General features: G+C 42.1%; 1 protein-coding gene across 1 annotated transcript in view; it reads left to right on the top strand.

Annotated features, from left to right (window-relative positions):
* The window catches only part of ADGRB2 (adhesion G protein-coupled receptor B2), a 256805-nt gene that overhangs the window by 232008 nt on the left and 11319 nt on the right, over nt 1-13478 (top strand). Inside the window, 3 exon segments of the mRNA XM_032227776.1 lie at nt 1930-1969; nt 3702-4366; nt 9872-9907. Coding sequence (XP_032083667.1) covers nt 1930-1969; nt 3702-4366; nt 9872-9907 — 741 coding nt within the window.

Below are 13478 nucleotides of genomic sequence, written 5' to 3'. Positions count from 1 at the left end.
GTTCTTTGAGGATGGGCTCCAGCACAAGTCTGAAAGCTTGGAGGACTAAAGTTTTGTCCCAGTGACCAACCCAGATTAGTCCCTGCAACATATGTAATTGTCCAGCCCCATCAAAGGCTGAGGAGGGTCCTTAGGGTGGAAGAAAATTGCATATTTTTCTCTTGAAACCCTTCAAAGCCAGCACTTCTGGACTTGCTTTGATCTCTCCCTAGTTCTCCCCATACCCACATTTCATCCATGTGAGGGGAATGGGCAGACATGAATGTCTCAGTCTCCCACCAACTCCTGGTGGCTCACAGAACCTTGGATGCTAAGCCTTAAAGTATGTGGATCTTTAAGAATTGTGCATTAAAGTGTGAAACCTTCTACAGGCCTTCAACATACACATACTGCGGTTATAACTGAGCTGCCGGTTGCATATGTGGGGATTAATGAACATTTCTGTTATGATCAAGCAATTTTCCTAACCTTCAAAGAATTGCAGGTGTCTTCTCTTATTTTTAGGTGTGCTCTCAAAGTTAGAGCTGACAGCAAAGGGGCAGAGATGACATTCAGATTTTGACCTAAACAATGACTGGGGTTTTTGGGCCTTCATGTTAAGTGAAGCCAGTTGCAATGCTTTATATACTATGATTTATTTCTTAATGCATGTGTAAACCCAACCGATTTATTTAAAAAACTGTTGTCCTACGTTTTTTATGATGCTTGGCTTTGGCTTTGGCTTTATATTTGGGAGAACATAACCATAGCAAATTTGAAATTATGGATTACAGTTAGAACAGTGTGGAAATCCAGACATTTTGAATATAGACTACAAACCATGATAAAGAAGCAACCCCAAATGGAGTATGTGAATTCTGGGAAGAGCTAATAAGGTCAAGCTTACTTAAGTGGTTTCTGCCCCATAGCAGACACTTGTGTGTGTGTTTTTTAGCCATGATCTGGTTGGCCTTACTTATGAGATAGGCTTTGTCATTTTGGCCAGGCACATGTCCACCTTTGGGAGCACCTTTATGCCAGTTTCGTGCTGATCAGTCATTAAATATTAACTTGGCTATTGAGGGCTCAGCCAAGCACACATAATATCACCATTTGAAGTTAGCTTCAAAAGAGACTAAATACTTAAACACCCAAACGGTGTTCAAAACTTTTCAAGTGGGTTTTGTTCCAATAGGACAGAACTTAAAACATGTTGCTTATTCCAATATAGGGATTGACAGAAGCTTATCACAATTCCTTATTTCTTCATTTTTATCCCAGGAACACACATGTATGTGGGATGGTAATCTCTGCTGAGTGTTCCTTATCTCAACAAATTAGCAAGCTAGCAAACAAACAAGCAGAAGGGCTGCAAAACACACTCATTTGCATTAAATTGTTACTTTGTTTGTTTATGACATAGGAATGTTTATTTATTTTCTTAAATCATCCCCCTTCTTCAGCTTTGCTGTAGGTTGGGTGGTGAGCAGCATTCAGTGTTGATAATCAACTTGCTCATGTTCTTACATTGAAACCTGGTGATTAAAACTTGTTTTGAATTCCTGTTGTTCATTAGGACACAATATTTAAAACAACAAAGAAAGGGAATTTTTGTTTGCTTCCAAGCTTTTGGGCAAAGCGAATATACAAGATGCTAGATGAAAAAAAAGCTTCAAACACTCAGAACAGCCATTCCAAATTCAGAATATTTTGTGCATCCTTATTTTTCCTTATCTCCAAAAATAATTTAATCAATATGGAAAGTCCAAAATAAGCAATATAACTGAATTTTGTTTGCTGTCCATGATGCATTCATTTCTCCACTCCCACCTTCTCTTCTCTTCTCTTCTCTTCTCTTCTCTTCTCTTCTCCTCTCCTCTCCTCTCCTCTCCTCTCCTTTTGTCTTCTCTTTTCTTCTCCCTTTCTCCCCCTCTTCCTGTGTTTTTATAGACAGATTTTGAAAAGGATGTTGACCTGGCGTGTCAGACAGGTGAGGGCCTCTCTTCTTTCCTGTGTGAGAAAAAGTGGGTTTGTGAAATGATCTTACTTCATGGTGGAGAAAGGACTCTTACTCCTTTCCCAGGGTGTAATGAAATTCAAGGTCTTTTAGGATTGCTGAAGGTTAGGAGGTCAGGATTTGATGGGTTTGATGGTGCAAAAAGAAGGAAGTGGGTTGCAAGAGAAGGAAGTTTTCAGTGCTAGGCCCAGCCAGCTTAAATCTAATGGTATGATCAGGTCAGGCTATGCTCTGTCTGTACACAAGTACCGGGATTATTACTGTCCAGTCCAATTTCTCTTTCCTTTCCCCATTATCTTCCACACCATCATTTCAGCCTGAAACTAACAGCCGTATTATGCTGAAACCAGTTCTACAATTTGTCCAATTTTCGTATTCCCCTTCCGTTTTATCCCCTTATGTTTAAGATTACTTTCAAATTTCACTAAGCTGGTTTCCAGCTGATTATATGGTTGGAAGAGTCAGTAGAAGCTACCAAAAAAAAAGAGGAATTATTTTCTGTGACTTCCTTCTGCCATTTTTCTGACTGCCCATTCTTTTCCAATTGGAAAAGATCCCGGCAGAGAGGTGTCTAATTTGGGGGGTGGGGAGTCAAAATCTACAAAATGGAGGATACAACGTCACAATGGAAATCTTGTCCCTTTTGTAGATCCATATGGGTTCCTCTCACACAAGATAGTGTACATCATCTTGCAGATTATTTATTCTGGGAAGGAGGTACTTCATGCAGGTGTGATGGTGCAATGAAAGACAAGAGGGTCAGGCATAGGAGTGGGTTGCTCCTGGCATTACTGCCAGTTCGGTCCGCGCGCATGCGCATTTGCACAAAAACAGGTCTGTGCATGCACAAAACGTTAAAAGGGGGGGATTAAATTTGTGCAATTACAATTGTTCTGTGCATGCGCAGAACCAAAAATCAAGATGGTGGCTCCGTAGGAGAACCAGTGATCCAGGCTGAGGTGGTGCAGTGGTTAGGGTGCAGTACTGAAGGCCACTTCAGCTGACTGTTATCTGCAGTTCAGCGGTTCTAATCTCACCGGCTCAAGGTTGACTCAGCCTTCCATCCTTCCGAGGTGGGTGAAATGAGGACCCAGACTGTGGGGGTGATATGCTGACTCTGTAAACCGCTTAGAGAGGGCTGAAAGCCCTATGAAGTGGTATATAAGTCTAACTGCTATTGCTATTGCTATTGCTAAATCACTACCGGTTCAGCTGAATTGGACCGAACCAGTAGGAAGCCACCTCTGGTCAGGCACAACCCTTAACTCTCCTAAATGCAAGGGTGCTCCAAAGATTTTTACCAAAATTCTCATCTATTTTGTTTGGGAAGGAGGTTTAAAAGCAAAATCTCTTTCGTCAAAGAGAAGGAGAATTGGTAGAGGGGAGAAGCAGATTCCCCCACCCCCTTTGCCAGCACTCTTAATATTGAACTCAGAAGAACTTAATAGTTTCCCACAGCTCCAGGTTTCAGGATCCTCCACTTCCTTCCCTAAACAATCAAGTTTCCAGTCTCAGAAAAATCCATTTCTCTGCACCCAGTGATCTAGGTTAGGTCTGACAGGCATACTTCTATCTCCACTAGAAAAGTTTAAAAATAGAAAGAATCCCTGTTAAATAATTGCTCCTTCTCCAAACTCCTTGACAAATTGCCAAGGCACAGGGAGTTCTGCTTCATAATCTGTCTAACCCTCCTCTCCTCTCCCAGTCCTCTTTAAAGAGGTTAACACGTGCAACCCAGCTACCATCACCAGCACATTGTCGCGCATCTCCCTGGATGGTGATGAGGATCCAAAACTCAACACCAGCTCCGAAGGTGGCCTGGGCTTCTCCACCCTCCCTGGGAACATCCCGCCCACTTCCATCCTGGTCCAGATGCCACAAATGACCCACAACGTGGTGAAAGGGCTGAAGGAGCTCAGCGACCCCCCTGCCAAGAAGGACGTCAACGTGGATGTGGCCCGTGGGCCAGTCTACCTGTGCAGCGACAGCAAGCTGCGGCAACTGGACTACAGTTGGCTGCATTCGCAGGAGCCTTCCCTTGAGAGCAATTACATGGTGCTTCCCCGGAGGACAGTGAGCCTTAAGCCTTTCACCAGGGAAGAAGGGAAACTCAACATCAAGTTGGACGAACCTCCGGGCCTGCCTCAGGGCCGGCAATCAGTGGAGGCTGAGGCTTACCCCAGCTTTGCCTCCATGGACCACATCAACGTGAACTTGAACCAGCCCTATGGGACAGTCAAGCATCCATACAGCCTTCAATTCAAGCAACACCCCACAGTGCGGCAGATCCTAGCCTCAGAGTTGTCAGAGCGAAGCCGCAGCATGCCCCGCACCGTGCCTGGCTCGGCCATGAAAGTGGGCTCACTGGAGGTAAGAGTCCCTCTGCATCCACACAGGCTTCTTTGATGTTGAATTGAATGGCAGCTGATCTCTGGCCTGAGCAGAGCTTCTGGCTCAGGAGTTGGCTTGTGCAAGCATGGGTTCATAAGTGTCCAGGTAGAGGGTAACAATTAGAGGTAAGTTCCTGGCAGGTGGTCATAACGGAGCCCACCCATCACAATCATTGAGTTGGAATGGGCATAAAATTGATTGATTGTATGACCCTTTTTGCAGGGGTCATTAAGCAAATGCCTGGTTGTTAAACATGCCAATGGTTTGCAATGGGTGTGGTTTTGCCAAAAATCGGAAGCAAAATCATCACAAAATGTAATCATATGACCACTGGATGCTGCAAATGGCCAAAAATTCAGCCCAGTTGCCAAGTGGCTGAACATCAATCATGTGACTTCAAGGGAGGTGACCATTGGTATTTGAATCTGGGTGGTATGTAGTTTCAAAAGGTTGCTAAGCAACCAGTTGCAGGTCAAGAACTATGTGTAACTAACTTAGCGTGGAAAGCAGAAAGGACTGCAGAATCCCGATTAGACTATTCTTTGAACTGTTAAATACTTTTGCATATTTGCTGAGAGGTAAGTCCAGCTGAGTTTAACTAGATTTATTTCTGTTTAGAAGCATTTTGAATTCTAGACTTTTGCCTTGTCCTGAATTCAAGATGAGGAGTTGCCACAGAAGTGTTTTTACTGGGACACCATCATATTTTCCAATGCTTTTTTCTGTAACTGGTGCAGGATCCAAAGATGGTAGAGGACAACTGAAGCATCTTCCTATTTCCTTCCCTGGATGTTCCATTTTCTATGTTTTTATCTTGACTTAAGATACTGGGGAGGAAAAGGACTATAAGCTATTTCTGTTGTAACAAGGAATTGCCATTTAGAACAATCTTACAGCCTTGAAACATAATGTTTCAAGAAAACATGGAAAAGAAAAGAATAGCATGTTTGATGGTATTGTCTCCAAAACTGTTGTCAGTGCCTAGAAAATGCATCTCATGGAGGGAGAAATGTTTCTGGTCTAGACATTTCCCAATGTCAAGTTTTCCATGTGCAAAGTTTTTCCATATATTTTATGTAAAGTAGTATAAGTTACAAGAGTTTTTCCTCATCGGTTCCATTTGTGGGTTTTGAAAACACTATAAATGCATTTGATGTGACCATGTGAGGAGAGGTGGCGGTTACAACATGTAGATCTGCATAAAGATATTCAAAAAAAAAGGTATCTTCATATATAAAAGTTGATATTTGAGACCAAGGAGCGCTTGCATACAAGGTGGTAGGTGCACACCTTTGGAATCATTTGTCTAATTAAAAATGCTTTGGCTAGACAAAGTTGGACAGGTTCTCTGCAACTCAAACTTACCCTGGGATTGCTAATGGCTTTCTTCCCAAAGGGTGTAAAAGAGCTGTGGTGAAGGTCCACATTAGTGTTTCTTAAGCTTGGCTACTTTAAGCTGTAGACTTGTCAGGCATAATCCTAGAGACGATGGCGTGAAATCCAAATGAATCCAGATCTTTATTTGCTTACCTCTAATAGACAGAATCTTGCCAGACTAAAGCTATTACCTCCTAATCTAATAGATATACTGGGAGATTCTAGGCTGTGGCTACCCTGAACCTTTTCCTTCCTCCACCAGGACTGTGCTGCCTTTTGTTTTGAGGCCCTCTCTGGAATGTATTGCCTCCTCCCTGGGTAACTGTAGTCTTCTTGTCGGAATTCTCCTCCACTCCTTCTCCAGTTGCGGATTCCACCACAGGACGTGGACTCCCAAAATTTCCCAGACAGCTTTTTCCACCATGGGTAGAAAAGGATTTCACAGATCCATAGACCTCAATGATCCCCTTGGGTTGACCAGCCAAATCTCATTTTGAAAGCTGCAACAAGGGGAATCTACCACAATTTCAGCAGCCTGACCCAGCATGCAGTGCTTTTATTGCCCTGACAATTCATCTCCTATTCAACATGACATTTCTTCTTTTAATTTCAACCATTTGGCCTTTGTCTTCCTCTCAATTGGGGAAGAAAAAAACCCTGACCCTTCTTGCATGTGACAACCTTTTAGCTGCTTAGTCACCATCACAATATTTCCCTTTGGTCTTCCTTTTTTCAAGCTGAACATGGCCAGCGCCTTGAACCCTTCTTTGTCTGCTGAGAATTCCAGATCAGCATGGCGACTCTTCTCTGAGCTTACTTCAAATTCTCTGTGTCCTTTTTAACAAGGGATGCCCAGAGCTAGAGAGAGCACCCCACATATGGACTGATCAGTGTAGAGTTGCCATAGAACTGAATGCCATCCTTGCTTATCAGGTCTCCAAGAATCGAGAAAAACACAAGGAAATTTGTATTGTCCCACCATTTTGAACCAGGAACTTGCAATATAAACCCAAAGTAAGTTTAATATGTTCTACTGAGTTATGGTTGAGCATGAAGTATTGGCCATTATTCCTGAGTATTCCTCAGTGCAGGGAGAGCTTGCAAGCCTCCTTCTCAGTCCGCAAGGATCACGAAAGAAAGGTGGAAATAGAATAGAATGTAATGCAATGTAATCAAATAATAGAATAGAGTAGAGTAGAAAATAGAATAGAATGGAATGGAATAGAATAGAAAATTGAATTGAATTGAGTAGAATAGGAATGGGAAATAATAGAATGGGAATAGGATAGGATAGGATAGGATAGGATAGAGAATGGAAGGGAAAGGAATGGAATGGAATGGAATAGGAGAATTGAATAGAGAATGGAAGGGAAGGGAAGGGAAGGGAATGGGAATAGAATAGAATAGAATAGAATAGAATAGAATAGAATAGAATAGAATAGAGAATGGAAGGGAATGGAATAGAATAGAATAGAATAGGAGAATTGAGTAGAATGGAAGGGAAAGGAATGGAATAGAATGTAATGCAATGTAATCAAATAATAGAATAGAGTAGAGTAGAAAATAGAATTGAATTGAATTGAATTGAATAGAAGAATTGAACACAGAATGGAAGGGATGGGATGGGATGGAATGAATAGAATAGAATAGAATAGAATAACAGAGTTGGAAGCGAACTTGGAAGCCTTCTAGTCCAACCTCCTGCTTAGGCAGGAAACCTTATACCATTTCAGACAAATGGATATCCAACATCTTCTTAAAAACCTCCAGTGATGGGGCATTCAAAACATCTGGAGGCAAGTGGTTCGACTGAACAACTTATTTCTTACTTCTGAACAAATTACTTCTGAGCAGTTTCCATGACTGTTCCTCCCAAGAAGACAGAAATCTTGCCAAGCTAAAACAACTACAGGTAGTCCTCAACTTACAACAGTACATTTAGCGACTGTTCAAATGCACAACTGCACTGAAAAAGTGACGTATGACCATTTATCACCCTTATGATCATTGCGGCTTCCCCATGGTTACATGATCAATATTCAGACATTTGGCAACTGACTCGTATTTATGACAATTGCAGGGTCCTGCAGTCACATGATTACCTTCTGACAAGCAAAGTCAATGGAGAAGCCAGATTCACTTAACAACTGTGTTACTAACTTAACAACTGCTGTGATTCATTTAACAGCTATATCAAGAAAAGTCATAAAATGGCGAGGACTACCTGCATTTGTATCTCTATAAATATACCCTGGGAATAATTAGGGAAGAACCTTTAAAATGCTCTTCCTTTTTAAAAAAAAAAAAAGTTTTTATAAACATTTTTACCTTTAAAAACAGAAAACACACACACACACACACACACACACACACAAAAGAAAAAAAACAAGACAAACATAACAATATAGAATAGTTATACAGCCTTCTGTATCAGCATTCATCTTTAGCCTTTGTAGTTCTCCATAAAATGCACTTCCACCTGACCAAACTTTCTATGTTTTGCTGCCTTTTTGCCCTTTGGAATGCAGCTCCTCCCTCCTTGGAATCCAAACCAGATCCAGCCTTTTTCAACTTCTGCACTAAATCTGATTGGACAATCTTTCCCAGAGTTAAAATGGATTGTTCAACTAGTTTGAGCCTGTACTGTGACTGTGACTGTGTCTGTTTTCCCTGCAGAAACTGTTGCCTGCAGCAAGTGGTCTGACTTTGAATTCAAGGGCAGACATGGGGTGTTTCTCCTGCGAAAAGCAGAGCTCGATCAAGAAGCATAAAAGCAGTCCTTTGCCCATCTATTTCTGAAGGCTTTTTCCGGCATCCTTAGATCCCGAACTTGATTTAATCTGCATTTAACCCTCCACTTTTTCCTTCGATGTTTAGTGAATATTCTGTGAGCTAAGGGCTTCCTTGCTCCCTTTTTTTTGCTGAAGAGTTTCTCTGTTTGGTACTGCCATGGAAGCCACAGCTTTTGCATTTTCATTCTCATTTTTTTTTGGAGGAGAAAAAGTAGTCTCTTCAGACAAACCTGGCTGTAGGGATAACCTTTTATTGGTGGTGGTGGGGGCGGGGGGTGATTCCAAAACAGCAGCTTCTGAATGGGTCCATAGGAGGGAAGGAAAGTGGCAGGATTTTTGCAGGGGGGTAGAGGTAGGGAAGAACACCACAATTGAAGTATGGCAATGGGGCTGAGCTTCAAGTTGGCAGTGGGACCGTGATGAACAGACCAGGAGAAAAAAGGCTCTGCCCCCTTCTGGATTCTATTCTCATGGTCCTGGACTTCAGGAAAGGGTGGCATTCATTTATTATCTCCACGATTACGTGGAAGACACTAAAATGGGGAAGTTGTGCTGAAATGCAATCAACTCCCTACCTTTGAGGTCAAATGATAAAACTTGATTTCTTCCCTTCCATTTGCTCTTCCAATGTTGGGGTACATTGAAAGAAAGAACTCATCCAAGTGATATGAGCCTCTCAAAACTGGAGGCCCAATGAAAAATTGTCATCTAAGAGCCTGTTAGAAGATGCAGCTAGAATAGTACCCTCTTTCCCTGAAAATAAGACCTCCCTGGATAATAATCTCAATCGAGCTTTCGAGAGCATGTGCTAAAATAATCCCTCCCCCGAAAATAAGCCCTCCCTGAAAATATTGCAACACAGCAGCAGCCATGAGGTGACCATGCTCGCTGCCTCCTGCACCTCAAAAATAATAAGACCTCCCAAAAATAAGGCCAAGGACTTATTTCAGGGGTCAAAAGAAAATAAGACCTTGTCTTATTTTTGGGGAAATATGGTAGATTTTCTTAGCGCAAACAGCTTTGGTTAACCCATTCTGTAGCCACAAACATTTGGCCAAAGGAAATGGCCACCAAAGTGTATTAGGGTTGGCCCTGTTCTCTCCTCCTGTGATGCTTTGGAGATAACTTTCTCCTCCTGCTTCTTCTAACACCCTTCCCTCACTTCCATCTCTTTGTGTTCTGATGATTTCTTGGGTGCCTTCCAACCATCTGCTCTCCAAAACTCCATCTAAGAACTAGACAAAGTAATGAAGGCTTCTCTTTTTTTCCCTCCTCCCCACTTTGTGGTATGCTTACTTCATGCCTCCTTCCCCAGAGGAAAAGACTACGGTACTCTGACCTGGATTTTGAGGTGAGTGCCAACCCGGTGTGTAATTAAGTGACACCTTTTGTGATATTAGAAATTCCCACGTTGTGCCCTGTCTAACTGCTGGCCAGACAGTTGTCAGATACCCCTGGGATGGGGAGTGTCCAGTTGACTTTGTTCTGATGGGATCTGAATTTGGGGGACAACGGTCTAGGTGGGAGCCATATCTTTATACTCTTGGTATGGAGGATGGGCTGAAGTGGTAGGTGCCCAGAACTGGTGGCACAGTAGTTAGGATGCAGTATTGCAGGCTAACTCTGCCCACTGTCTGGCATTTGATTCTGAAGGGCTTGAGGTTAATTTAGCCTTTCATCCTTCTGAGGTCCATAAAATGAGGACTCATATTGTTGGGGACACTGTAAAGCACTATGGAGTGGTATATAAGTCTAAATCAGAGATCTTCAAACTTGGCAACTTTAAGACGTATGGACATCAACTCCCAGAATTCTTCAGCCAGCATAGCTGACTGGAGAATTTTGGGACTTGAAGTGCACAAGTCTTAAAGTTGTCAAGTTTGGGAACCCCTGGTCTAAATGCTTATTGCTATTGTAAAATATTTAATCCTATCTAAGATTTAATTATCTCTTGCACAACCATGAGCCTCTCTGAGGTTATCATCAAGCCAATGAGAATTTTCTTCCATGGGTAAACCCTCACACAGGGAAGTTATGAGTCTCTTAACTTTCCTTCTCCAGTAGGGAAGGGGATCAATTAAGACAATCAGTCTTGGAGTTTTAGGGAATCTGGTGGCTTCTGGGATGTTCTGGATGAATTTCCAGAATCAGTCATCTTTTGTGAACCTCTATTGATGTATTGAATGGAAACAGAACAAGTCACTGATAACAGTCATCATGAAGTCCTCTCTCTGGGACAGTGAAGTCAAATATCTTTGCTTTTTCAGGAAACCCCTGAAATACTGTAAGCTTATTACTCAGTGTTGAAGGTTGCAGAGAAAGCTTTCTGTACAATCTCCACTGCATCCTCAAAAAGCTGTCCAGCAGAGCACTTTAAAGTGATTAAGGGTTTGTTGCCATCTGTTTTGGAAAATCTGATGTTGGAACCTTCATGGATCTGCTGTGACAGATTTGTGAGGCATTTAGAGCATAAAAATCACTTGTCTTTATATTACCATGAACTCTGGATTTGATGCAATACGTATTAAGATGTTGTGGTTATACTATGAGATCACTTTCCATTTCCAAGACTCAAGGAGACTCCATAAGACTCTTGAGGAACCATATGCCCTCCTAAATCCTGCCCATTATTTGAGGTACCCAAAGAGGGATGACTAGATAGATCCAGAGAGGAGTGAAGAAATTTTTGTGTGATGGAATAAAAGAGTCAAAAGAATTACTTCTGAAGAAGCTCTTCCTAGATCCATAATATCTCATCCAAAAATACTTAGGCACAATCTTTTTTTTTTCCAATCAAGGGAAGATGATCTATGTTGCTGAAGACATTCTTAGAGGATGCTGATTATCTCAAAGCCTTTTGGCCTGGTTTGAAGAGAGAAGGCATGGTAGATGACTTCCTATGGAAGAGAGACAGGGGGACTCTCTTCCTCCTAGTTGGTCTTTCAGTGGCTTTTGATAATATCAATTCATATCCCCCTGGAGCATTTCTGTGAGTTGGGGTTGGGTCCTTAGATTCCAGTAGGACTTTCAGAGAAAATTTCAAAGAATTATACTGCCTTAGCTATGCTGAGGGTATCCACAATGGTACTTAGCATCTGTACAAAGCCATTGGATGTTATCATAGTTCAGGGATGAAGTATCATCAATATGCTGACATATGTTGATATCTTTAGAAATTGATAATGATGCCTATCTCACAGGACTCAAAGTGGTTTTCAATACAACAAAGAAAACTATGTTGGGGGAAAAAACCTAGTTCTAAGGCAATTGTGAAGTCCATTAGCAGTATTAGCTGTACGTTCCCTTTCCTCTGAAATGATTCAGCTTAGAAACTTAATCCGGACCGGATGGAAATCAAGGCTGTGGGGAGAATTCAAAACTTAGGAAATTTGCTTCAACTAAAGAGGAGGCAACCCCTCCTGAAAGAGCAGGTATGTTACTTGAGGGTTATGCTAGATTATCGCTGTCATTGGAGCCGAAAGAAACTTATCATACATCACATAAGCTACTGTATGTCTTACAGGGCTGGGTTCCTGCCAGTTCTAACCTCTTCTATAGAAGAGGTTCCACAAATCTACAGTGCCGTTTAGAACTGGTTCCAGGTCCCTCCTCCTGCCCGTCCGCACATCATCAAGATGAAGAGCGAGAGGAGGAATTCTGGAAGTCCACAAGTCTTAAAGCTGTCAAGTTTGAACACCTCTGGGGGTTTTTTCTAAAGGGTTAGGGGTGCAAGGGTCTTGTAATGTGACAGCTTTAAGACTTGCACGCTTCAATGCCAGAGTTCCTGAGCCAACATGACTGGAGGAGGAATTCTGGTAGTTGAAGTCCACAAGTCTTAAAGCTGTCAAGTTTGAACACCCCTGGGTTTTTTTTCTAAAGGGTTAGGGGAGCAAGGGTCTTGTAACTTGACAGCTTTAAAACTTGTGTGCTTCAAATGCCAGAGTTTCTGACCCAACATTTTGGTTGCTAAGCAACAGTGTTGTTAAGTGAGTTTCACCACATTTTACAAGTTAGCCACACCCACCCAGACATACGATTGCCAAGCCACTCCCATTTGGTCACATGGCCAGCAAGCCACTCCCACCAAGTCACATGGCTGGCAAGCCACTCCCACAAAGCAGGCCACACCTACAGAAGAGGTTCTAAAAATTTTGAAACCCACCACTGATGTCTTGGTATATACCATAGCTACCCAGTCATGCTGCAGGTCTTAATCTTGATGTACAAATGACCAGGACACCTGACAGATTGTTTTGCTTGCTAAGATCAATTGGGAAAGTCTTCCATTGGCTGCCAAGAATCACAAGCCTCCTCTGAAATGTTCTCCCTCTGGAAGCCCTCGAATTTCAAAATGTAAGGGCAAATGTGAGCTTGGAGAACATCTAGTCCAACTTCCTGCTCAGTAAGAAATACAAACTGTAATATCTCCAACTGGTGGCCATCAGGAGATTGTATCTGTTAGGTGCTTTTTAAAAAGTCTGCTTCTTCCTTAAGGCATTCGTGTTATGTGGTCGTGATTTCATTTTTGTCCTGTTCTTCCTTTACCTTTTAAATTAAATAACTAGTAATGTTTCAATCTGGGGTTTTTTATTATTATTTTAAATTACTGTAAACTGATTTAAGATCTGTAATGGTGGGTAGCATGGAAATGAAAAGAATGGAAATCCCTCTTGCCCATTGATCTTCTGAAATTTCAGGAATTCATGGGGGGGAGAGAGGTTTTATAAATGCCTACGTATTCTTCCCAATTTATTAATCCCAGAACTCTTGGGAAGTGGGGTGGGGTGGGGATTGTGTCAGTGCAACTGGCATAAAACTGTTACAGACTTGGAATACAGAATACCCAGGACTCTGCTGTCAGTCTGTTTTTGACTCAATGTCAGCTGGTTAAGAACAGGAATAGGTGAATTTGTCAAGTTTAA

This window comes from Thamnophis elegans, chromosome 12 (assembly GCF_009769535.1).
Source record: "Thamnophis elegans isolate rThaEle1 chromosome 12, rThaEle1.pri, whole genome shotgun sequence".
In the NCBI taxonomy this organism is placed as follows: Eukaryota; Metazoa; Chordata; class Lepidosauria; order Squamata; family Colubridae; genus Thamnophis; species Thamnophis elegans.
The sequence above is the reverse complement of the archived record's forward strand: the minus strand, read 5'-3'. Positions and strand labels throughout refer to the sequence as shown.